This window comes from Peromyscus leucopus, chromosome 5, assembly GCF_004664715.2.
Source record: "Peromyscus leucopus breed LL Stock chromosome 5, UCI_PerLeu_2.1, whole genome shotgun sequence".
In the NCBI taxonomy this organism is placed as follows: domain Eukaryota; kingdom Metazoa; phylum Chordata; class Mammalia; order Rodentia; family Cricetidae; genus Peromyscus; species Peromyscus leucopus.
The window spans coordinates 17,576,737-17,603,587 of NC_051067.1; the positions used below are offsets into that span (position 1 = coordinate 17,576,737).

General features: G+C 43.8%; 1 protein-coding gene across 1 annotated transcript in view; it reads right to left on the minus strand.

The window, feature by feature from the left end:
• Window positions 1-23,325, minus strand: part of Stmnd1 (stathmin domain containing 1) — a 35,582-nt gene extending 12,257 nt beyond the window's left edge. The window contains exons 1-2 of the mRNA XM_028867777.2: window positions 23,127-23,325; window positions 3,698-3,878 (exon numbers count right to left, since the gene is read on the minus strand). Coding sequence (XP_028723610.1) covers window positions 3,698-3,878; window positions 23,127-23,213 — 268 coding nt within the window. The 5' untranslated portion in view covers window positions 23,214-23,325. The remainder of the gene's footprint in view (window positions 1-3,697; window positions 3,879-23,126) is intronic.
• Between the last annotated feature and the right edge of the window lie 3,526 nt (window positions 23,326-26,851).

Sequence of the window (26,851 nt, forward strand, 5' to 3'; positions counted from 1 at the left end):
GTTACAAAGACAACTTTCATGAGTTTCTGTGGTTTGAAAACATATGCAGAGATGGCGTGCATGCTGGCCAGCTGTTTCTCATTTCAAACCATTAGTCCACCTGTCACAAGAGAGTGCTCGACTAAACATCACCTGGCGTCAGTACAGGGCCAGGCAGCTCAGTGCTTTCCAGAGCTGGCTCTTTAGCCTTGTGGGTGTGTGAAATGGAGCCCAGTATCACTGCAAAGTGCTCTGTGCTGAGTCTTATAGAATGCATTCAAGCCGAGCAGTGGTGGTGCACACCTTTAATCCTAGCACTTGGGTGGCAGAGGCAGGCAGATCTCTGTGAGTCCCAGGACAGTCAAGGCTGTTACAGAGAGAAACCCTGTCTCTAAAAACAAAACAAAACAAAACAAAACAAAACAAAACAAAACAAAACAAAACAAAAAACAGCAACAACAAACAAAAAGAAAGTGCTCAAACATGTAAGCAGACTGGAACCTTGGTAACATAACAAAAATCCAATGTAAAGGTCACAGGGAAATATCTCCATGGAATCAGAGTGATTTTCTTATCATTATTGTTAAAAGGTGGCCTTTCCTAGAGTGGGAACACATGCCTGTAAGCCTAAAACTTAGGAGGTGGAGGCAGAAGAATTAGGAATTTCATGCCACCCCTGGCTATTTGAGACCCTATCCCAAAGCCAAAATGAAAACTAATTTTAAAAAAAGTGGACTTACCAGGAAGGGCTATTAACATAGTAATAACTATTTATTTACCTGTACTGTGCTAAGCACTTTATATTCTGTGTATTATGTTCTGTTGTGGAATATTAGCAAAGATTTGTTGCATTCTTTCATGTTGCATTTGTTTAACTCTGTGAATCTGTGATACTCTGCCTGTCTAAAACACCTGAATAGTCTAGTAAAGAGCTGAATAGACAATAGTTAGGCAGGAGAAAGGATAGGCAGTGTTGGCATGCAGAGAGAATAAATAGGAGGAGAAATTTGGGAAGAGAAGATTGAGGAATGAGAAAAGGAGGAGAGGAAGACATCAGGGGTCAGCCACAGCTACACAGCAAGCCACAGAGTAAGAAGTAAAGAAAGATATATAGAATAGAGAAAGCTAAAAGCCCATAGGCAAAAGGCAGATGGGATAATAATTTAAGAAAAGCTAGCTAGAAATAAGCCAAGCTAAGGCTGGGCATTTATAAGTAATAATAAGTCTCTCTCTGTGTTGTGTGTATTCATTTGGGAGCTGGGTGACAGGTCCCCAAAAAGTAAAGAGCAAAGAGTAAAAACATCCAACTACAACATTCAGTTCAAACACGGATTTGTGAGAGAGGTGCTATTGTCTCTATAGGCACATGGATAGGCTCAAGGGGATGAGACTAGTTAGATTGGTAACAAGGACTGAATCCAATTTCAACACCAAGTTCTTATCCTCACTATTCTCTCTCCTAACTATGCTATTTGAGTAGCTGAACTACAAGTACTCCATCTCTCTTCCCGATGTTTCCAAAAGGATGTCACTAACATCAAGAAGTGAATGGAACCATTCCAACCAGCCCAGTGTCTTGGAAGTCTACTAAAGTATTTGTCTTTACATGCACAGTTACTATCCTAGACAGAGATTCTTTGGGAATGTCAATCATTCCAACTCATTCTACTGTTTTCTTGAAACATTGGAGCATATTGGGGCCGGGGTTAAAAATAACATCATGTTTCTATTTTGTTATGAAGTACACTCATGACTTCTCTCATCATTGTGACCAAAGAATTGACAAAAAAGTGACTTAAGGGAGGAAGGGAGGCTTTACTTTGCTGTGGATATTGCTCTATATAAATAAAACACTGATGACCAGTGACCAGGCAGGAAGTAGGTGGGACAAGGAAAGAGGAGAATGCTGGGAAGCAGAAGGCTGAGGGGAGAGACACTACAGCCACCGCCAGGACAAGCAGCATGTAAAGACTCTGGTAAGCCACCAGCTACATGACAAGGTATAGATTTATGGAAATGGATTAATTTAAGCTATAATAACAGTTAGCAAGAAGCCTGCCACGGCCATACAATTTGTAAGCAATATAAGTCTCTGTGTTTACTTGGTCGGGTCTGAGCGGCTGTGGGACTGGCGAGTGACAAAGATTTGTCCTGACTGTGGGCCAGGCAGGAAAACTCTAGCAACATTACTTTGGCTCCCAGTTGGGAGAAGCACAGTCATCTCAAAGATGAAGGTGTGACATTGGGAGCAGATTGGTCTGTGGCCCTGACCAAGACATGCAGACTGTGCTCAGGTGGATTCCTCCCCTTTTCCTTTCAGTCTAGGACCCCAGCTCATGGGATGGTGCCACCCACATCCACTGTGGGTCTTCCCTCGGCAGTTCATCCACTCTGAAATCATCCTCACAGACATAGCTGAGATGTGTCTGTCTCAGGCATCTCTTAGGTTTGTTGACCTTGTCGAGATGACAACTGAGTTTAACCACCATCTGAAGGGGATGCTCAATAACTTAGTAACTTTAGAGAAAAACACCCCAAATGGAGGAACAGTGTAGGAAACGAATGGCGGGAATACATCAAAGTCTTCAAATATAGAAAAGGGCCTGAGAAGGTGTCTGGGCAGCAGGACAAGCACTTGCTGTACAAGCATAAGGACTGGAGTTTGTACCCCAAGAACCCGAATAAAAGCTGGGTGAATGTGATATTACACCTGGAATCCCAGCATGCAGGAAGCAGAACCAGGGACTCCCTGTCTCCCCAGATGGCTAGTTAATAAGCTCTGGCTTTCCCAAGGCACTCTGCCTTTCTCTATAAGGGAGGCATCAACTGAAGAAGATACCAGCCTTGGGCCTCTATACACACACACATGCACCTGTACCCACACATGTATTCACATACACACAAACATTATTTTATCAGCCAGATCTCCTGGAACTGGAGTTACGGGTGTTAGTGAGTTACCTGATATGGGTGCTGGGAATAAACCCAGGTCCTCTGTATCAGCAATAAGTGCTCATAACTACTAAGCCAGCAACTGGCCCCTACCCCAGCTATTTTCCAATCTTAACTTGTAGTGAGAGAAAAAACAACAGGGCCATGGAACAAAAGTTTTCCCTGAACTAAAACAATGTTCTTTCCCTCCAGATCTGTGCTGTTTACTTTGTTCCAAAGGCAGACCAACTATAAATAAGATGTCATCACTCAACAGCAAGGAAGAGCTTGAAGGAAGGGAAACCACAGCATTGCATCAGAAGGGCCACAAATAGTGCTTTAAATAGCACACCAGATCGTAATGACCCCTTTTATGTTTTTACTGTGTATTTGCTCAGGTTGTGGATGGGGCAAGGGAGGGGGCAGTTTAATGAAGGTTTCATTTATTCTTATAAACGTAAACCTCTCCTTTAGGAAGACAACAATACCCTTAAGCCATGTGATTTCTGCTCCTAAAATTTGTTTTCAGTTCTCAACAGGGCTCTTGCTGTTGTCGTTTTAAGATGACTTTAATTACTTCATCTACAAGATGAATGGCTAACATTAGTCACTCACATGATAAAGGCCTAAAACTAAATTCTAATGTCTTAGAGATAAGAACTTTGCTGTTTAAAGTACACTAAGACCCCAAAAGAAGTGATCAATGGGCCATCAGATACATACACTATATATTTAGGGGTCTACCAGATGTCTAGTAGAGATCAACAAGAACAGAGGCAAAGGTTACCTAAATTTATGCTCCCATTTATTTTACTTGGAGGTGGAGAACTTTCTGGAATAGTCCCAGGCAAGCTTCCCATCTGGGCTTGTTGGTACAGACTTTCAGCATTGTCTACAGTGTCCTTGGGCCATACAGCTTCAGTTTGGGGGCTGCAATTCTCTTTGGAAGAAGTCACTCTGACATCAGCCTGTGAAAAGAGAACAGCTTAGTGAGATTTCTTAGGAAAATGAAAACAATATAGCAGGTCTGCTTTGTGAGCACTTACCAATTAGTGACTGTAGTAGTCTGATTAGTAATCATAGCCTATGGATGCTATGTTATACAGCCAAATGATCTAGCAGATGTGATTATATAATGCTCTCAAGATGGTAAGGCTATTGGAATTATTCATGCGAACCCCAGATGCAATCACAATTGGTTTTTTATAAGAGACAGACAGAGAGGTTTGAATATAAAATGTCCCTAAAGGTTCATGTATTGAAGGCTTGGTCCCCAGCTGGTAGCCCTGCTGAGAGGTGGCTGGATCATGAGAATGATAATCTCACCAATGCAATGACTCCTTGATGCATTATAGCTGAATGGGCTTAGGGTGTGGTAATAGAGGAAACAGGTCATTGAGGGGTATATCCTGTCTCTAGACCCTTGCTCTCTGGCTGTCTCTATTTTCCATTTGCAGTAAGATGAGCAGCTTTGCTCTCGCAAGCTCTCTGCCATTATGCTTTGCCTCACAGCAAAGGACCAAGTGTCCATGGATTGAAACCTCTGAAACTTCTAGCAAAAATAAATCCTTCCCACTTAAGTTGTTTATCTAAAGCATTTTTTTTTTTGTCAGAAAACTTACTAACAGGGAAAAGTATTGATCCTGTGAGTAGCCCTGTTACTGTGGCTGCTCCCAATTGTGTTGTTCAGCACCTTATGGAACTGAATTATGGTTGAAACTTGGCACAGTTTGGTGATACAGGCTAGAGAACTCCAGAATGCCACAAGCAGAGTTCAGTGAGAAGTCACGAAGGGAGCTCAGAAATCCAGAATACCAACAGAAACGCTGATAGTAACTGTTCCCATGAGGTTTCAAATGGAAATGAGAACTCTACTGGGAACTGGACAAGAGGCCATGAGCTTAATTCTGGCAAAAGACTCTACATTCTACCCATGCCCTGGGAGTTTGTGTGAGGCTAAATTTCAAGTTACCAATCTATTAGAAAACGTTCAAGGGAATAAAGCATTCACATTGTGGCATGGATATTGCTAGTTTCTTTCAGCCCAATTTACAGTGAAACCTGGCAGCAAAAATCAAGAGTAAAAGCAATAGAAAAAACTTGTGATAGGGACAGAAAAGGATTGTTTGTGGTTGGTAAGGAAATTAGCACCATTAAAAAGGAAGCCAAGTACTTGCCTTTGAGATAATAGGCAAAGTACCTGGAAGCCATTAGGAATTGGCCTAGTGGCCTCCACCAATGGTTCATTATAACTATTGGAAAGACTGCTTTGAAATGAGAGCTCTAGAGAACCTGCCTGAAAAGAACTTTTCTGTGTTTAGTCATGTGCACAGGCTGTTGGAATTCTGACCCACCCCTTGGGGACCTGCCCTATGTCCTGACATAAAGTCCCCTTTAAAAAAGACAGCGCCCCCCCTCTCTCTCCATTCTCATGAGGCGTGTACCCCCATCCCTTTCTCTTTCTGTCTTTCCCCTTCCCTCTCTCTTCCCCCCACCAAATAAAACTCTTCACTGAGCACTGCCTGCATGGTGTCTCTGTCTCCCACCCGCCATGGGGCACCTTGGCTCCAAACCCACCAAAGGCCCCACGCTGTATCATTACATTGGTGCTGCCGGACTGGGCAGGTTTCCTCTGGCGTTTTCTCCTCCCCACTGGCAGCTGGAGAAATGCTGGGACCCTGTACTGTCTAACACCATCACGTCTGCTGACTCTTCACCCTATTGGTAAGATTCCCTCCCTCCCTTCTAGCCGTCTTGAAAGTGGTTTCTGGAAGACCTGGTACTGAGCGCCACTTGTCTCGGGCTTTCAGCCCTCAGGCCCTGTTCCTATGCGATGGCATAGGGCACAGCTGCCGCCACTCACTCCATGGCCCATAGCTTTTTTATGATGATCCGCTGGCTATCTTAAGCCATTGTTGGTCCTCGCTGACCTTCTGGGACACTGGAGGTCAGTCTGTTGGACCTTCTTCCTCACTGTGGAAAAGATACATACCACCTAAATGCCTGATCCTTCTTTTTGTCTCTGTTTCCTGGTTTTCTCCTCCTGCAGCCACCATGGCCCTGTCATGGCCTAGGGGATGGGGGCCTCTCTCCCACCTGGCTACACTGTTGCTCTGTTTCCCAATTTCCTCTACAGCACTGCCTCCAAGGTCCAATACATTAGCTGTAAAAGTTTCCTGGAAAAAATTTTCTCTGTCTTTCTTTTAAAAAGTCTATTTCTTATGTGTGGATAAAAATACATGATTGATGTGGCCACTTGTATGTATTTCTGATGGACTCTTAAATGCTTCTGTTTATCTGTTTATTATCTGTTCAGTTTGTCCTGGAAAAAAAGGGGGGGGGGGAACCCTGGTGAACACATGGTCAGACGCCAGAGGGCAGTCAAGTGGGCAGACGCCATCTTGGCTAAGGCCAAAGAGGACAGGTTGTATGACCTCACTGCCATCTTTCCTGAGGGCAGCAAAAAATCACTTCCTATCAGTGGCTCAAGCATGGGCAGGGTGCCCAGCACTCAATCCATCTGTACAGGGGGTCAAGAAAGCACCACCTCATGCCAATGCCCAGCAGGTCCAGTCTCATCCTGGTGTTCATTCCTCCACTGCCGCTGCCCCCCTCCCCTGCCCCAGGCTCCACATGCTGGTGATAGGACCAACTTGCCAGCTCATTTTATAGATAAATAAAAAAAATCAAGCCTTACTTTTCCTAAAGCTACTAAGTCTCTTGACATAAACTAATGATTTAAATGCTTCAGATTACTTTCCCCTTCTATGATATTGTTATATTAAGATTTTTAAAAGTTTAGATTTTAACATTAACACAGTTCTCATATTGCTTGTGTCACAAACTCAGGATTTTAAATATTCCTTGGTTGCCTTCTAAATATAAACTTAAATTTCTCATCAGGCCAAAGAATCTCTGTCCAATCTGTATCTGGCTCTCTCTAAACAAAAAATTATACATACCTTTTAACCCAAATCTATAATTTTGCTAGGACTCAAAGGTATGAGCCTCAATATCCATTACCTGCACCTGTTTTTCTATGATTTAAATTTCAATACTGGTTGATAATACTAATATATCTAAAACTTTTATGTCCTTTTATAAAATAAGAATTTATATAAGCCTCAGAGGATCAAAAGAAGTCCACTTTACAGAGGTCAAAATAGCTCCAGATAAATGAGTTTTCCTCACCTGTCTATTTCTGAGAATGGTGTTTTTCTCTCTCCTGGTCTGCCTTTCTTGATTACTAAGACCATGGGACCAAAGGCTCCATAAATTTTAACTTTTGTCTCTAATCTATCTGCTTCGACAGATTTCCACTGGCTTGCTTGTGGAAGACACATCTAAGCATCAGTTGCTGCAATCTTCTCCAAAGGATAATGAGCTCTAGACTTGAGGAAGGCTGATATGATGTGGACCACTTCAACCAAGTGTAATTTTTCCCTGTCTATACAGTCAGATCAGATAACCACATGCTTTTGATAAATACCCCACTGCCTGGGTTCCCTCCTTACTTTTGACTAGCCTCTTGGCCTCCTTGGACTCTGACCACCTGCTCCCCAGGTGCTATAGAAGTAGCTATAGAAGAGCGTCATCCCTGCCCCCTCCAAACAAACAAACAAACAAACAAACAAACAAACAGGCTAAAGAGGTATGTCAAAGGAAAACTCCTGGCATTGGGGACAAATTGTCTACCTAATGCCCATTGATATACCAGGAAACTGGATCCAACACTGTCAATTGATAGATTTATCAACTAAAATGGTTCTGCAATAGGATAAGACACTTGACTTTTATGCAGAACAAAAGAGATATTATATGACCTTAAGAAATAATTGTTTCTATATAAATCATTCAGGATTATAATCTGGCTGTACTCAAAGATCAAAACTACAGGGATAAGCTTTACTTAGTCTCTTGCACATGTTTTCAGGGTTGAGCTTAAAACAAAACTAGAAACAAAGTTTATCTATTTAGATATACCCAGACAGTCTTCAAATACTTCAGAGATCTGCAGAATATGGCATCTAAAATGTTTAATTAAAAAGCTTTTCATGATAGAGGGACATGCTGGCTCCTGGCAGGACCTTTTATATCCTCCAAAGAAGATGACTGGGCACAGAAGAACCTCCACCCAGAACCTGCTCCAGAGTGACAGCATCAGCCACTGAGATGGGCACAGAAGAACCTCAACTGCTGCCAGGGCCCTCTGCAGACCGTGGACAGCAGGACTCTGGGAACCCATTGTCTCACTTTTGCCTAGACAAAGTAGGCTGGTCCTTCCCACAAGTGCCTATCCCACAACCATCAGATCTTCTGAGGCCTGGCAGCAAAAGACTGATGTTGTTGACATGAGAACTCTGCCCTCAATGACCATGGAAGACCCTGGGGTGGTTATCTAGGTAGCCAACAGGTAAGTCTCTGTCACTTTCAATTGCTAACTCAGGTAAAAATTATCCTTCTCAGATCTCTGATTCCATTGGACGGCCAGACTTTGCTTCAGCTGCCTTCTCAATTCTCTGTGTAAAATTCATAGATCTCCCTCTCCTAGGGCTGCTACGAGGTCTAGACACAATTTACCTTGTTATCAGATCAGATAAACTCACAGAACAAATTTTAATATAACGTTTTACTATTGACTGCTCTTGGTATCCTCTGGAGAATCTGATAAAGAAGTAGCTTCAAGGTTTATTTATATGAAGACAGAAAAGCTGTCTCACTTCTGTTCACTCTGATGATGTTTAGGAAAGCCTCCCTCCTCCTTCACTCACTCAACCACTTTCACTCAGTAAATTTCCTCTGGATATAGATTTAAAGATATGTTTCGGCCGGGCGGTGGTGGTGCACGCCTTTAATCCCAGCACTCGGGAGGCAGAGGCAGGCGGATCGCTGTGAGTTCGAGGCCAGCCTGTGCTACCAAGTGAGCTCCAGGAAAGGCACAAAACTACGCAGAGAAACCCTGTCTTGAAAAACCAAAAAAAAAAAAAAAAAAAAAAAAAACCAAAACCAAAACAAAACAAAAAAAAAAAACCAAAAAAAAAAAAAAACAAAAAAAAAAAAACAAAACAAAAAACAAGATATGTTTCATTGGGCTGAAGCCAGAAAATGTTCATGCCTTTTAACCTAAAGCCATAGCCTTTTGCTATGACACCAGGATGTAAATCCATTCTAGCTGTCTGACAGATACCTGAAGGCTCCTGGGAAAAGTTCTGCTTCTATGTCAAGAAATCTGGTCTGACAAAAACTTAACAGTCTCCAGAGCCCATTTTAACCCTACCCACCCATTTTTGAGCATATTTTGCAATTTCACTCCTGCCTGGGCCAAGGCCAACCCATAAAGGGCCCCCCAGATACACCAGCTCCTGCACCAGCTCTGAGGATGCCAGTCACCAACCAAGGACGCCAACTGGGATGGACACACCCTCACCTCCAGAGAAACAACAGATGTGATGTCTCATATACTCCTAATGAACACATCATTCCTCAATTAACTGCTGGTACCACCTCTCCAGGCTCAAGCAGGCACCTACCCAGCAAGCAAAACCTGGTTTTCTAAGTTGTCTCAATAAAGGGCATATTTGTTCTCATGTCTCACTCATTCACCCTTGCCTCTTCCGTACAACCAGGGCATTTCTGTATTCCATTCTTTCTGGCAGTTATCACTCTTCCCATGGCTATCCCAGCTCATAAGTCCAATGATAATCTGTTTTTTTTTTCCTCCTAGCAACTTGCCTGCTCAGCTCCTTCAAGGAACAGATGCCTGAGATTTCCACACCTGAGATCTTCACAATGACGTCAACTAAATACTTCTTCATTCATACCTCCTGCTGGGTGTGTGACCTTGAACTCCCAATTTCCCCCTCCCACTTCACCCCAAATCAGCAGGAAGCAGTCTCAAGAATTCAGTGCCTTTATTCCCCCACTTGCTATCCATAACTCTTCTTTTTATAATAATCACAATGGAGGAGTGTTGGCATTCTGGCCCACCCCTTGGGGACCCACCCTGCATCCTGATGTAAAGTCTCCTTTAAAAAAAAAGACTCCCCCTCCCCCTCTCTCTTTCCTTTCATTCCCACTAGGTGTGCACCCTCACCCCCTTTCCCTTTCCCCCTTCCCTCTCTCTTCCCTCCTACCAAATAAAACTATTCACTGAGTGCTGCCAGCATGGTGTCAGAGTCTCTCACCCACCGTGGGGCACCCTGGCTCCAAACACAAACAAACAAATACAGCTTCCATGCCGTATCATTACATAGGCACCGAAGGATATTTACAAGGAGACCTGGTTACTTCCCCCCCCCCCCCCCCCCGCCCCGGGAACTGTCCTTAATATCATTCATATGATGCTAGTTTTCCAGGTACCTAGAATGTAGGAATTACGACGGGGTGATGGAGAATTCCACCAAGATTACTAAGGAAAGTCTAGGGAGGCAGGCAATTGCATGTCATGGTTAACATGATTGCAAGTATGCCCCTGAGAGGGCATGGTGAGAAGCTGTAAGGGTGAAGCCTGTACTGCCGTGGAGATCACTGGATGTCAGGAAAACATGAACAGGAAATACGTGCTGGGGAAATTCCTGCCAGTGATCACAGCCAGCGGGGGAAGGCACTTCGGGCTTTGGCCAAGAAGGCTATGGGGGTGGGGTTGGCCAAGTCCTTGAGGTCCACATCTTGCCACCACATATGTCTGATGTTCAACCTGAAGAAGAGTTCCAATCTGGTTTGGCCCCTTCCATCCCATTCCTTTCTTTAGAACAAAGATATTCAATCTGTGTGACTGCATCTTAGAAGTATTAATTTTTTATTACTTTCATTTTTTTAAAATCATTACCAGAGATCAAATTTGGAGTCTTGTATGTTGGCTGTAGGTAAACATATTACCACTGAGCTGTATCCCCAGCTTTTGTAATTTTTTATGTGGACTCAAAGCTAAGTGAGAGAAGTCTTAGTCTAACCCAAAAGGAATGATTTCTAGATTCAAGCCACCATTCTGAGCCTTACTGGGGGCACCAAGATGAACAAGTTCACAATTATTAATCAGGTGTGAAATTAGAAATACCACTGTTTAAAAAAAAAGGGTAATTTTTAAAATACACGTTTTGTAGTTTAACATGTAAAAAACCCATTGAAATAACCAAGTAATAAAGAAGACTATTGTAATGGCCAAGTCTGTGTCCATTGGGATAGGCTGTAGTAGCCAGTTTTTCAATCAAACTGTAATCTAAGTATTACAGTGAAGGCATTTTGTAGATATAATTACATCTACAACCAATTGACATAAAGTAGAAGAGATTCTTTAGAGCACCTGGATAGGTCTCTTCTAATCAATTGAAAGGGCTTCTGGAGTAGACCCAAGGTCTACCCGAGGGAGAAGAAATTGTGCCTATGGACTGCAGTTTTACCTCTAGCCTGCCCTTTATTGTCACATCCTGTGGAGTTTGGACATGGCTGACCAGTCTCATGTATATTCACCCATTCATCCTGTTGGTTTTGTTCCTCTGGTAGCATCCTGACTGATGCAGAGACTCAGTAGAAAATGATAATTCCCACCCCCTGAACAGAAGCATTATCAGCATGTTGGTATTGTGACCTCCTAAGTATATTTGCTTATATAAGATTTTTAAAGGGTAAATTGAATTTGCTGAAAAGCCAATGAAAAGGAGTTCAGAATTGTGTAGTCATTGGGGAGTTACAAGACAAAAGAACACAATGAAATGCTTCCCACCCACATGATGACCACAGTGAGAAGACAATAGTGAGTGGTGGTGAGCGTGTAGGGAAGCTGGAACCCACCCACAGTATGGGTATGAGCACACAGAACAGTGCTTCTGCTCTGGAAAACAATTTAAGAGTTCCCGTAGAAAGTTAATCATGGAGTAACTGCAAGCTGGAAACTCTACTCCTGGGTTTATACACTAGCAAAATGAAAATAATATTCAGCTCAAAACTAGCACATGGCGCCTATAATTACTATTCATAATGTTCAGAAAGTGGAAACAACTCAAATATCTATCTACTGATGATTAGGAAAAGGAAATGTGTAATCATGCAAAATATTATTTAACAATAAAAGGAAATTAAATACTGACACATGTCTTTACATAGACATTCAAAAACTTTCTCAGAGATAGAGGTAGGTTCAGACACTGTGCAGGGCAAGGGCACAGGGCGAGTGAGAGGAAGATTGACTGCTCTAGGTAGTCATTTCTTTGGGGAGGGATGTACTAAAAACAGATGACATAAATGGCTGTCACTTGCATATTTTAAGGGTGAACTCTATAGTGCATGAATTATACTACAATTAAACTGTTATTAAAATAAAATTGATCAGATTCTCTGTGATTTGTATAACACATTTTACCACTGACTATATAGTAGAGACATTTACCTGACTCAACCTCATTCTATTTAATGTTGAAGAGTAGCTGCTTATGGTCAATAGTGTGAGTTCATTATATAGTTCACCATGTAACATTACCACACTTTATTTAGTCCATTCTTCTGATTTTCCAGTATTATAAGCCAGGCTAGTACTATGCTTGTTCAGATATATCTATAACTATATCTATATCTATATCTATATCTATATCTATATCTATATCTATATCTATATCTATATCTATATCTATATCTATATCTATATCTATATCTATATCTATATCATCTATATCATCTCTCTCTCTCTCTCTCTCTCTCTCTCTCTATATATATATATATATATATATATATATAAACTGATTCAATCATTTTGTGACAGTTCCTAGATGTATACATTCTAGCTGAAAGGCTATGCATGTTTAATACTGTAGGTATTTCCAGAAGGGTTCTCCAAAAACACTGCGCCACTTCATAAACCCTACTGCATTGCTTATATAGTCTACAAGCCACTGACACAAGACACTGGTCCCTGCTCCCACAGCAAAGGAAGAAAAAGGGTATGGGCTTCCCTTCCACCTGTCCATCATCACAGGCATCATCTCCTCCTGTCCATCATCACGGGCATCATCATCAACACTGAGAAAAGAGATTCCCGAGACGAGCTGTCTTAGTTTGGGCTACTATTGCTGTGACAAAACACCATAACCAAAGCTAGTTGAGGGGGAAAGGGTTTCTTTGGCTCACAAGTCCATATCACTGTTCATCATTAAACGAAATCAGGACAGGGACTCAAAACAGAAAAGGAACCGTGAAGCAAGAGCTGAGGCAGAGGCCATGGAGGAGTGCTGCTTACTGGCTTTCTCCCCCTGGCTTATTCAGCCTTCTTTCTTACAGAATCCAGGACCACCAGCCTAGGGATGGCACCACCCACAATAGACTGGGCCCTCCCTCATCAATCATTAATTAAGAAAGTGTCGTACAGGCTTGCTTACAGCCCAGACTTACGGAGGCATTTTCTCAACAAGAGTTCCCTCTTCTCAGATGACTCTAGCTTGTGTCAAGGTGACATGAAGCTAGCCAGCATAAGAGCCTTTACATACAACATACCTATACCACAAATATATATATATATATATATATATATATATAATGAATATGCATATGTATTTGATATGTATAGCAAAGGAAAGCAAGATTACTCTAGTTTATTTTCTGTAGCTATGACAAAAACATCCTGAACAAAAGTAACTTAGGGGAGCAAAGGATTTATTTGGCTTGTACTTCCAGGCCACAGCCCATCACTGAGGGAAGTCAGGGCAGGAACTCAAGACAAGAACTTGAAGCAGAAACTATGTAGAAATGCTGCCCAGGGCTCACTCTCTGGCTTGCTTGAAGGCCTGTGTTTAGCTAGCTTTCCTATACAGCCCAGGACCACCTGGCTAGGAATGGTGCCTCCCCCAGGAGTATGGGACCTCCTACATTTACATCAGTTAGCAGTCAAGACACTCTCCCCACAGAGGTGTCCACAAGCCAATCTGATCGGGGCAACTCCTCCATTGTGGCTTCTCCCCTCACTCTAGGAAGCGTCCAGCTGACAAAGCTAAGCAAGACAGACACTGTGTGATGCTTTCCTCTCATCGGCTCAGCGCTCTGGTTGAACTTAAAGATGTACAAGGCCTGTTGTGATTTCTTTCCCTAGTTTTCAGCTATTTAAAGCCAGTGATAGTGAGAGGAGTATCCTTACAAGTTCATTGCATTTGTGGACTCACTTTTTTTTTTTTTTTTAACCAGCAACGTACCACATGACATGATTTATAACATTTCGAAGTAGAGCTACTGACAATGTAAGAGGCTTAATGACAGTCACAGCAGCCAGCAAAATGACAAAACACTTAGGAACTGAGTGAAATTTGGAGTGTTATTAGACTGGAAGAGTTGGCTTTCTTCCCCATATTCTGCAAACTACAACTTGGAATAGATTCAAACACTACAACTTCAAATGACCTTACAATGGCTTCCCGTCACTGCAGCCCCTTGATTTGGGATGGGAACCCTAGTGAGGCTCTCTACCCATTTGCATTTACAGACAGGTGCTTTTGAGTCCTGGGAGTGAAAGAAAATGTGTAGCAGAATAATCTTTTAGCATCTCCTAACATATACCAGCTTTCAGTTTCTAGAAAGAGATGAAAGGTTTTTCTCTTTGGAAAAATAAGAATATCTTTCAAATGTCATATCAATTTGTAGCACATTGTAGGAATGTGAGCCCCATTTTTTAAATCTAGATGGGGTAGCTGTAAGTCAAAGACACTGGCAATACTGATAAATAACTAAATCTGTACACACTTGGGATGTGGCCAACCATGCTCAGGTCTACCTATGCATGCAAGGTTTATATTTTCACACCAGTGTGTATTACATGTTGTATTAACCTATCTGTATTGCACAAGAAGGACCCTGGGTGGGATGACAGAAGGAACGAGGAAGGTTCTTTCCTGTCCCCACGATGAAGTTGTCAAAGTATAGGTTCAATGTGTTTGATGTTTTGTGTTGACCTTTTTGTATACTTTGATGCCTTGGAGCTAACATTTTTACCAGGTTTAACATTAAAAACTCATAAGTCCCAAGCTGACAGTTGTGAGGGAGAGTCACCAGCATTCTAAAAAAAGACACTGGTTTCAACTACAGACAGGTGTCTGTTGTTTGCTTTATTGTGTGTGTGTGTGTGTGTGTGTGTGTGTGTGTGTGTGTGTGTAGTGTAAGTACTGTATGCACTTCTGTAGCTTCTTGTGGGAAACATAGTTTCCAAACAGCTTGGCAGGAATCACTTGTAGCTACTCCCTGAGCTGAAATCTTCAATCACTCCACGAGCAGAAGCTTATATAAATACATTTGCCTGTGGACCTATGGGAAGACTTTGTTCTTTAGAACTAGCATTTTTGCTAATTTACTCTTAGTAATATAATTACAAATAGCAACCCCTCAAAAACACTCAGGAGCGGCTCTTTAACAAGATTTAAGAGAGCTGAGGAATGGCTGAGCACTTAAAGCCCTTGCTGTGCAGACATGAAGATATGAGTTTGGATCCCCAGCACCCACATAAAAAGTCCGAGGGTGGTGGGGTGTGTCTGTATTCCCAGTGCTGGGAGACAGAGACAGGAAGATTCCAGGGGCTTGTTGATTAACCAGTCTAGCCAATGAATGAGCACCAGGGTCAGCGAGAGAAACTCTCCTAAAAAGTAAGGCACAAGTCACTGAGGTGCTCAGTGGGCAAGCACCAATGCCAAGCCCAACGACTCAAGTTTGGTCCCTGGGACCCACATGGAGGAAGGAGAGAACTGACTTCCATAGGCTGTTTACTGACCCCCATTGTTGTGTACACACAATATAAAAATGCAATATAAATACTGTAGTGGACAACAGAAGAAGCTACTCAACATTAACCTTTGGCTTCAACAAAAGCATGGGTGCATGCACCACCCTCACACACACGTGCATGCAGACAGACATGTTTGTACATGCACACAAACACACAATGTTTTAACAAGTAACTTAGTTCTTTTGCAATAAAAAAAGCAAAACTTCTATCAGCTGTTACAGAATACCTATGAAGGGTCCTTCTTGACCACTCACTGTCTTAGTTAGGGTTTCTATTGCTATGAAGAGATACCATGACCATGGCAATTCTTATAAAGGAAAATATTTAATTGTGGTGGCTCACTTAAAGTTCAGAGGTTTAGTCCATTACCATCTTGGCAAGAAGCAAGGCAGCATGCAGGCAGACATGGTGCTGGAGAGGGAGCTGAGAATTCTTATATCTTGACTCAGGCATCAGGAAGTGGTCTCAGACACTGGGTGTGTCTTGAGCATATATGAGACCTCAAAGCTGGTCACCACAGTGACATACTTCCTCCAACAAGGCCACACCCATTCCAACTAAGCCACACTTCTTAATAGTGCCACTCCTTTTGGGGGCCATTTTTTTTCCAGACTACCACATTCCACTCCCTGGCCCCCAAAGGCTTGTAGCCATATCATAATGAAAAATGCATTCAGTCCAACTTCAAAAGTCCCCATCGTCTATAACAGTCTCAAACTTATTTAAAAGTCTAAAGTTTGAAGTCTCTTCTGAGATTCACACAATCTCTTTACTGTAATCCCCTATACAATCAAAATAAAAAAGCAGATAACATACTTCCAACATATAATGGCACAGGATGTACATTACCATTCCAAAAATGTAGGGAAAGAAGTGAGGAAATACTGGACCAAAGCAAGACCAAAAATCAGTTGGGCAAACTCCAAACTCCATGTGTCCATGTCTAATGTCAAAGTGCCCTTCAGATCTCCAACTCCTTTCAGCTTTGTTGACTGCAACATAATTCTTTCTCTTAGGCTGGTTCTACTCCCTGTTAGGAGCTTTCCTGGGCAGGTATCCCACAGCTCTGGCATTCTAACATTTTGGAGTCTCCAAGGCAATCCAGGCTTCAGCTTCACAGTTTCATACAATAGTATCTCTAGGCCTCCATTCAGGGACACCCCTAATACATGCCTGGCCTCAGCGGCTATTTTTAGTTGCAGAGTCAAATTCCATGGTCCCTTTCTTTTATCCTTAACTCCAGAACCACATGGCCGAAGCTGCCAAGTTCTGCTGCTTACAGGGGCTGGAACATGGCCCCTTGTTCAATTATCTTCACCAACTTTCTGTTTTCTGTAGTTTCCTTCACTGCCTAAACTTGGCTGTTCTGAAACTGAATCTATAGACCAGACTGGCCTTGAACTCAGAGATATTTCAATTACATCTTCACCAGCTTTCTGTTTTCGATGGTTTTCTTCACTGTCTAAGGTTGGCTGTTTTGGAACTTGCTCTGTAGACCAAGCAGACATCAAACTCAGAGATCTGCCAGCTTCTGTCTTCTGAGAGCTGGGATTAAAGGTGTGTATTACTACACCTGGCTCTAAACCTTTCTTTAATTCCTTTTTAAAAGTTGGAAACTTAGCTGGATGGGATCTTGCCCTGAGGTCACTACTCCCTTCATTCTATTTCTCAATCTGTTTATCTCCTTGAACACAGGACTTAGTTCCATTACACTTCCTTTTTTCCTCAAATTTTTTATTTTTCTTGCTCCTTATCATTATAAATCTGCATAAGAATAACCAATAATAACCACAAAACACAGTCAATACTAGGCTATTTTGAGATTTCCTCTGCCAATGGAATTAATCCAAAACTCATCACTTTAGCCTTAGGCAGACTCAGACCAGAGCAAAAAACAGCCACATTCTTCACCAAAATATCACAAGAACAATTTCTAGACAACATATTAAAATTCTTCTCCTCTGAAACTCTTGAGCTAGCTCCTCACCGTTCAAATCACTCTTAACACCACTGTCTTCCATGCTCCTACTGGTATGGCCAGTTAAGAGGGCTGAAATTGTTCCACTGCTTTCCTATCTTGAACTCCCAAAGTCCAAATTCCTCTAAACAAAAACATGGTCAGGCCTTCTACAGCAATACCCCATTTCCTGGTACCAACTTCTGTCTTAGGGTTTCTATTGCTGTGAAGAGATACCATGATCACAGACACTCTTATAAAGAAAAACATTTAATTGGGGTGGTTCAGAGGTTTAGTCCATTACCATCATGTCAGGAAGCAAGGCAGCATGCAGGCAGACATGGTGTTAGAGAAGGAGCTGAGAGTTCTTACATCTTCACTTACAGGCAACAAGAAGTGGTCTCAGACATTGGGTGTGACTTGAGTACATCTGAGACCTCAAAGTCTGCCTCCACTGTGACACACTTCCTCCAACAAGGCCACACCCAATTCAACAAAGCCACACCTCCTAATAGTGCCACTCCCTTTGAGGGCCATTTTCTTTCAAACCATCAATCACTAAATTCTAAGCTCTTTCCTTTAATCCTAGGCCAGACAGAAAAAGAGCATTTCTCCAACTGAGAAAAGTTGCCCATACTTTTCCTATTATGATGCATTATTTTTCTGCAATGCTTTCCTATCTCTTTAGACTAAGTAAAAGTGACCAGGAAGTCTATAGACAACTCCCAAGAATTTTAATTTAGAATATATTTTAAAGTTAAAAATGCTAAGAAATGTAAATGCTTCATACAAGCAAGCAGTCATCTCATTTTAAAGGCATCTCTGAACTCCTAAACTCTAGGTCAGTCATTCTCAATCTGTGAGTCATGACCCCTTTGGGGGGGTCAAAGGACCCTTTCACAGGAGTTGTCTAAGACCATCAGAAACATCAGATATGCTGTGGATGATTGATTGATAAATAAAGTGCTGATTCGCCAATAGCCAGGCAGGAAGTATAGGCGGGATAAGGAGAGAGGAGAATTCTTGGAAATGGAAGGCTGAGGCAAGGAGACACTGCCAGCCACCATCATGAGGAGCAGGATGTAAAGTACTGGTAAGCCACGAGCCATGTGGCAAGGTATAGATTTATAGAAATGAGCTAATTTAAGATACAAAAACTAGATAACAAGAAGCCTGAGCCACACAGCCATACAGTTTATAAATAATATAAGCATCTGTATGTTTATTTGGGTCTGAGCAGCTGCGGGATTGGCGGGTGAGAGAGATTTGTTCTGACCGTGGGCCAGGTAGGACCAGGAGATACAGATATTTACATTATGAGTCATAACAGTAGCAATGAAAATTATTTAATGTTGAGGGTCACCACAACAGAAGGAAATGTATTAAAGGGTCTCAGCATTAAGAAAGTTGAGAACCACTGCTCTAGGTTTCTACATTTGGGAAAGTAGTAGAGTCATTGTTCTGATGGCCACTGAGTGTTTAATTAATGAAAACCATAGCCTTCCCAGTTCAGATTTCCAAAGTCAAGTGCATGGGCAGAAAAGACTCAGGCAGGAGTCAAGCAAGTCTATTGTCCAGTAACTTTAGTGTTGAGCTTCCTCCTTGCCAATATCGTGAGTCTCACTGTGCTATTGGAAGATAAGAACACTGTAAGGAATCTGGGGAACAGGCAAGTATGGAACCACTCACAAAGTATTCATTAGTGGCTCGTTTGTCTGAGTCAGTGTGCTGTAGATGACAGACTTTCTGTCTATAGGGGCAGCTCAGGGTGGGATGCAGAATGGATACGATAAGGGAACACTGTAAGCTCTTTCTTCAGTCCAACAGAAGGATCATCCTCACCATCATGGTGGCAGGAGCAGGGCCAAGAATCAAAGTAGAGAGTGACTAGGAGTTCTGTCAAAGATGGGGCTGTGTGACCTGTGCAGGGGGAAGGAAATCCTGACGGGGGGGCGGGGGGTATTGGACAGCAGGTGCAGAGACTCTCGGGGAAGGAAACAGAATACTTGTTGAGCTTCAGGAAGGTTTGCTTTAAAAAGGCTGTGGGAAGGAGGAGGCTGGAGAAAGTGCCGGGGTCAGCTCAAGGATGAACATGGATGGCTATGCTAAGGATGCTAAGGATTTGATGTTAGGATAGCTGTGACATTGCCATCACTTATTTCCTGCTCTTATTCTGTGTGAAGCATGAGTGTGAGTACTTTATGTGAATTAAATTCACTTAATCCTCATAAGAATTCAACAAAGATAAGTATTACTATTTCTGTTACTTTATAGATAAGAAAACTAGGGCAATGTACAGGGATAAAAGGATGGGCCTGTAGGCATGTCTATGGCACATTGTCTTGACTGTCAGTTGATGGAGAAGGACCCAGTCTACTGCAGACAGCACCACTGGGCAGATGATCCTGGGTTGTATTAAGGAGGCCAGGTAAGCATGGACCTTAGTTCTAGCTAGCAAGTAGCACTTCTTTATGGTTTCTGCTTGAGGTTCCTCCTTAAGTCTCTGTGTGACCTGGAAGTGTAAGGCAAATAAATCCCCCTCCCAAGTTACTTTTTTGGTCACGTTGTCACAGCAATAGAAAGGAAACTGGACCCACACTCAGGGCCCCTTCTAGGCTCTGTGGTGGCTTGACTTAGAAGAACCAGTGTGTTTGACACTTGGAAGGACTTGACTTGTGGCCCTGACGCCTGGACTATATAATAAAACTGTAGTTGGTGATAATTACACTATTGCACAAATGGAAGTAGAGAGAAAAGAAATACGAAGCGAAACTTCTCTTATGTATAATCATGCCCACAAAGCAAACTTAAAAGATAACGAGTCTTAGCATAGTAATTCTAAATGACATAAATATATTTTTGGAAAAGGAGAGTGAAAATGCATGCTTTCATGCTAACCCAAAGCAATAATTAGTAACTAAGATGGCCAGAGAGCTTCCGAGGAACTCATGCACCTGTAGAGGAGAAGGGCCTTCAGATAGACGTGTGCTGAATGGCATTCCATAGGGAGAAGCATGGGAAAGCAGGGAGCAGGCCCGGAGGCAGGCACTGTGCGTCATTTGGCCTGGTGGACCAAGAGTCTCTTAGAGAGGAAGGGCAGTACAGAAAACACGACATTAGCAAGGAAAGACAGAGGCTTAATATGTGATGGGGAGATGCTTCTGTGGAGGTCAGGTAGCAGGGTGCTGGAAAGCGGTTAAGCAGCGACGGGAAAGGCAAAAGACCAAAGTCATCCTTGGTTACATAAAATTCTGTCTCAAAAAAAAAAAAAAAAAAAAAAAAAAAAAAAAAAAAAAAAAAAAAAAAAAAAAAAAGAAAAGAAAAAAGAATACTGATACTTTGAAGTCAGACAGTCACTGTTGGGAGACAGAAAGCAGAGCATAGCATTCGCATGGGTGGCATCTGGACACAGGCTTCTCTCAGAGTATCAGGGACTGAGACTGGAGTCATAACCCCACATCCCAGTTCTTTAATCTGTCTAAAGACAGGGTCTCAGGTGTGTCCTAGGCTGACCTTGAACTCACCATGTAGCTGAGGAGGACCTTGAAATCATGATCCTCCTGTCTCCACGCCCTGAGTGCTGTGATTACAAGCTTGCATGACCACATCTGATTCATGTATCATTAGGGGTGAAACCCGGGGCTCTGTGCAGGCTAGGTCAGCCCTGTACCAACTGAGCCACACACCGTGCCCTTCAGATTTGCTTCTTACAGCCACTCCAGGAGTCAGATGTGCCACTGAGTGCCGGGTGCTACCACTGCCCCTGCCATGTTCACACTGTATCTGCTGAGAAGAGAGTGTATGCTTTTCACAGCAGCCCTAAGAATGCCTTGTGGAAAAGGTGGTCCTGAGTGCCAGTGTGCAGCTCCCGCCAGCCTGGGAAAGGGGGTTACAGGCTCCCTTTCACCCTTCAAAATTTTTTGATGGTGAAATATATGGTGGATCTCTCCTTGGGTCACCCCAGTGAGATGGGGTCTTGATATCAGTGAGATGCCCATTCTGTTGGTGAAATTATAACTTTCCCGACAGAAGAGAAGGCATTCTACAGAGACCCCTGTGCCCTTCCCTCTGGCTTTCAGACTATTGAGACGAGTGCCCTCCCCAAGAAGCTGGAGTCTCAGGCTAGGTGAGAGGACAGGGGAGTTGGTCAGTCAGAGGCAGGCTTCGTCTGTTTCACACAGATCTGACAACCTGTCAGATCACTTTTGCTGGAGAGTCCGGAACTGAGACGATAATGTGGTCACTGATAGGCAGGAGCATACCTGCATCAGGACTGTTATCAGTCATTCTTGCCCTGAAAATTTAAGTTGTATTTCTATACATCCGTGTGCACATGGGTGGAGCTCAGAAAATAGTTTTCAGGTCTTTCTTTCCACCACGTGGGACTAGGGATTTGAACTCAGGTCTTCAGGCTTGGCATAAACACTTTTATCCACCAAGCCACCTCATCCTCTGTTTAGACCTATACCCTATGTCAGGACCCCAAAGATCCAAAGATGGACTTGAGGAGTAACTGGACCTCGTGTGTGTGTGTGTGTGTGTGTGTGTGTGTGTGTGTATGTGTGTGTGTGTGTGTGTGTGTCCCTCTTCCCAATGTGGCCACATTGAAAAAATTAAAAACTTTCTCTGCTTTTCACTATTGTCTTTTGCTGACAATATGGAATAAGGGTGGCCAAGCCTGGCTTGTTATGGGTAGCAGAGTCTAACAGTTCCAGCAGAGTGGGGGAAGGATGGCAATCAACCCAGCTGTTCTGCCCCCACTGCACTGTGGGAACTCCCCTCTACTATCTCCAGATAAAGGACACGATACAGGCTTGGGGCACAGTGGAAAGATTGGAAGGAGACTCTTACAAACCAGATCCCCTCTAGCTATGCCCCAGATAAGCTGAACAGCCCAGGGGATGTAGCCAGACAGTGGACAGAGCTCTCTGTGCTGTAAATAGATACAGAGAACAGGAGTTCCAGAACCACCAATTGCTAGCAGCTCCCAGAAACTCCCAACTTCTCCGGAGAAATCAGGGTGATGGGCAGAAACCACATCCCTCCTGTTATTCCACATCTGCCCGGGGTATGACCTCATACGTTTGTCTGCTTGGATATAGGTACACAGAGACATGTACACTTTCTTGATTTGGAGACACCAGGCAACGGTGGCAGAATAAACATGCTGTCTCTTGGTTCTCAATCTGTCACAGTACCTACTAAGAGGGCAGTGAACTGCAGACTGGCTCCAGATCACTCCAGAGCCTCCTAAGGGTGGAAGTGTGAGAATTCCTGTCAGTACTTCGTGATTTTTTTTCTTTCTTGGATTTCTCTCTCTCTCCCCTCTCCCATCTCTTCCCTCCTTCCCTCCTGCTCTCCCTGACAATGTCTTCTAGGTAGTCCTGGTATGCACTATGTAATCCAAGCAGGCTCCAAATTCAAACTGGAAGCAATTCTCCTGCCTCAGCCCTCTGCATGTTGGGGTTCCAGGCATGTGCTCCCACAAGGTCTGTGATGGTCTTTTACCTTGGATCCCTCTTCCCAGCCCTTCCTGGGGGAGGGCACACGGCTCTGGCTCTGGTCCTCTGCTTGCTGGGAAGGTCCGCAGCCCATCGCTCCTCCTCTCTAGGCTCTGCCCGGGAGCTCCTGTCTGGTCCTTGAATCCCTGTTTCCCTGCCTTGATCCAGCGCTTCCCTCCTCCCTCACCTCCAGGCTGGGCAGGAGGTTGCTGGGAACTGTTGCCATAATAAACCACATCACGCAGACCTGGGACCTGAGCAGCGATGAGACTTTTGCAAGGGAAAACTAGAAGATGCGAGAAGCTCTCCAAATCCCTATCAGGATGCAAATTGGTCTCTCCCAGGCACGAAGGGAGGGAAGAGTCTAAGCATCCTCCTGGATGCTCATTTCTTTATCTTTGCCAAGACCCCAGACACTCCCACACTCCCCTTACCCGGTCCAGGCATCACAGCCTGGCAGCCAGTGGAAGGCGATGCAGACAGCCGGCAGAGGCAGTGTCACAGGGCACAAGCTCAGAAAGGATGATCACGCAAGGAACAAACCCACACTATGATGAAAACCACACAGGACCACAAATAGCTCTGCCGCTGCCAGTGGGTCTTGAAATCATTTTTACCTTGCAAGCTCCACTTTAGGAGTGGTTGTGCTGGGGGGTGGTATACACACACACACACACACACACACACACACACACACACACATTGTGTAGAGAATGAAACAAATATGATGTCACTCGTCCAGAAACGCAGAGCAGGGACTGGGGCTGCTCACACGAGCAGCATACTTTCCTTCCTGAACCTCGGAACCCTTTCATCCTCTTTTCAACTTTGTTTTCCTTTGTAAGCACTAAAGGGGTGTAGTCGAATAGATAGATACTTGAGACGTCTCTCAACTCTTGGTTTTCAAGGAGTGACTTTCCCAAGACCTCCAGGGAGCTAGTTAATGAGGGAACTGTGACCCGGACCCAGGGGACCTGCTCAGTCCCTCCACATCTCAAAAACAACTGGAAAATGCAACCCAGGCTTCTTGGAAATGCAAAACTCCCAGGATCTTCCCAGGGAATCCAGAGCTCAGCTGTTGATGAGCAGCTAGCTTACAGCTGCTTTACGACACACATTCATTTGCTTATTGCAGACCAGGCTGGCCTCAGCTTACTACATAGCTCAGGATGGCCTTGAACTCCTGCTCAGCTTGCCTCTGTTTTGTTTTGTTTCTCACTCTAGCTCAGGCTGGCCTTTCCCTTACTCACTCTGTGGCCAATGCTTTCCTCCATCTCAGGGCAATCAATCCTTCAGCTCGGGCTCCGAGGAGTGCTGGGATTATAGGTGAGCACCTCACACTCCACTTACCAGGAAGGACAGGTAACCTGCAGCAAGACAGTCTAGCCCTAAGGACACCACTAGATTAGGCAAAGTGGGATGCGAGGGGTGAGGCAAGTCCCACTCCATGTTGAGAGCCTTCCCATTCAAGTTCCAACTCCAGGCATTTGCAAGAAGTGGGAAATCAAGCAGAGAAATCAGTTCGGAGGCCGACTGCAGCCCACTGTGTTTTTCAGCATTCTTTCAATGCATAGCATGGTCCTACACTGACTTTCATCCCAAACACTCCAGCCTGCCTCATCGGTACAGTAATAGCTAACAGTTTGAGTCCTTGCTATGGATGAGGTCAGTAAATGAAGTCGATGACTGTTATCTCTATTCCATCAATCTCTTACTGGTTCAGCAAGGGTTAGACAGTCAGGACCCCAAGTCAATTTTGGCTCACAGCCTGCCTTTATGTGACCCATGAGGTAAGGATAGAGTCTATGTTTTTAAATGGTTCAAAGAGACCAAGAGATAAACATCATTTAGTGACTAAAAAAAAATGTGTAATTCAAAATCCAGTTGTAAGGATTGTGTCCTTATTACGGTTACCAGCCTAAAAAGCAGGCGTGCCCTTCCACGGGTCTCTCTTTTTTTCCGTATTCTCCCCTCTCCCTCCTAATAAAGCTCTAAAAGGTAACCATGGCTCGTGATTCTTCCGCCACGGCAACATCCAGCACTCTCTTCCGTCTGCATGCCCGCTGCCCGAGGCGGCCAGCCGTGAGCGCTGCCGTTAACCCCTACACCAGTGTATCTAATAAATTTCACCAGAATATGGCCCATCTGGCTTGTTTACATCCCTCTATGGTGAGTTCATGTTAGAATGAGCAGAACTAAGTAGCTGTGGCAGAGAACATATGGCCTGCAAAGCTTAAAAGAGAGTTATTACCTAGATTTTACAGAAACTATTCAAAGCTCTTAATTTTATTTGCTTGTTTATATTTTGGTTTTCTGAAGCAGGGTCTTGTTGTGTAACTCAGGATTCTTCTGCCTCTGCCTCCTCAGTGCTGTGATGATAGGCATGCACCAAAATGCCTGGCTTGATCCTGATTTTATTTTACTTTTAAAGTGAAAGAGCGGGGTGCGTGCGTGCGTGCGTGCGTGCGTGCGTGCGTGCGTGCGTGCGTGTGTGTGTGTGTGTGTGTGTGTGTGTTTACTCAGGCACATCTGTGTGGGTGGACATGTGAAGGCACGTCATCTACTTTCTTTGTGAGACAGCGCCTCTGTTTGGCTTAGAGCTTACTGATTAGGTTAGGTTGGTGGGCCCGCAGGCCTGAGGGATCCCCCTGCCTTTGTCTCCTGAACACACTGCCCCTCACAGCTTCTTAGGTGGGTGCTGAGACTCACACTCACACTCACACTCAGGTCCCATTCCTTCAAGACAATGCTTTATGAACTAAGCCAGCCCCTGACCTTCACTTTAAATGGTAATGTCCATAAGCTGTTTAATATCTACTTTTTACTTGGGATCTGAGGGCCTGAAAGAGTTTGTGGTGTTTTCAGAAGGGGGCAAACTCTCCCTGGTGTGTGTGTGTGTGTGTGTGTGTGTGTGTGTGTGTGTGTGTGTGTGTTGGGGGTAGGAGTAGGAGTAGGGAGGTGGGTGTGATTCATTATACAGCAGATCTAGCGAGTAGACACTGAATGCCATTCCCTTCAGCTGAACAGGACCCCCCCCCCCCCATACACACACTTTGCTGAGTTGCCTTTCTCCACAGCAGGAGGCTGTGTAGTACTGAACAGAGCCTTGCTGGGTTGATTTGCTGCTGGTTTTCATCAGAGCTAGGGTGGGGAAGCATTGCAGTTTCTGGAAACAAGAAGAGAAAGTTCCAGACTGTGAGGCAGGTGGGGGTAGCAGTTCAGGTGTTATTTTAACTTCAAAGATCTCATTTTTAAGTTTCATGTTCCAGGTCTTCACATCCCTCTTAAAGTCACTTCAACCCAACCACTGTGGTTCTGGAAAATAAGCCTGGCAGCATCCATTCATTGCGTTCCTCAGAGCTGAGCTATTGGTCTCGGGAAGCCACCCCATCAAATTCCACTCCCCAGTCGGTCCACAAAGCGTTTTGTGACGACGGAGGAAACTATTATCACTAAGGAAAAATTGCATCAGAACACCTCACACAAAATGGCAACACAAAGCCCAGGCCAGCCCTGGCCGGTTAACAGCAACGAAGGATTTAAATAGCAGAATGCAGGCCTGTTTGCATTGTCCCTTTAGGGGACTTGGTGTGACCAGCACAGGGCAACCAGAAACAAACCAGCCCCCAAACAGTTGTTTGTTGAGCCTTGGCGTTAGGCCAACAATGCTGACGTTTGCTCATTCAACACAAACTGGGTAAACGCAGGGAGAAAGCACCGATCTTCAGACAC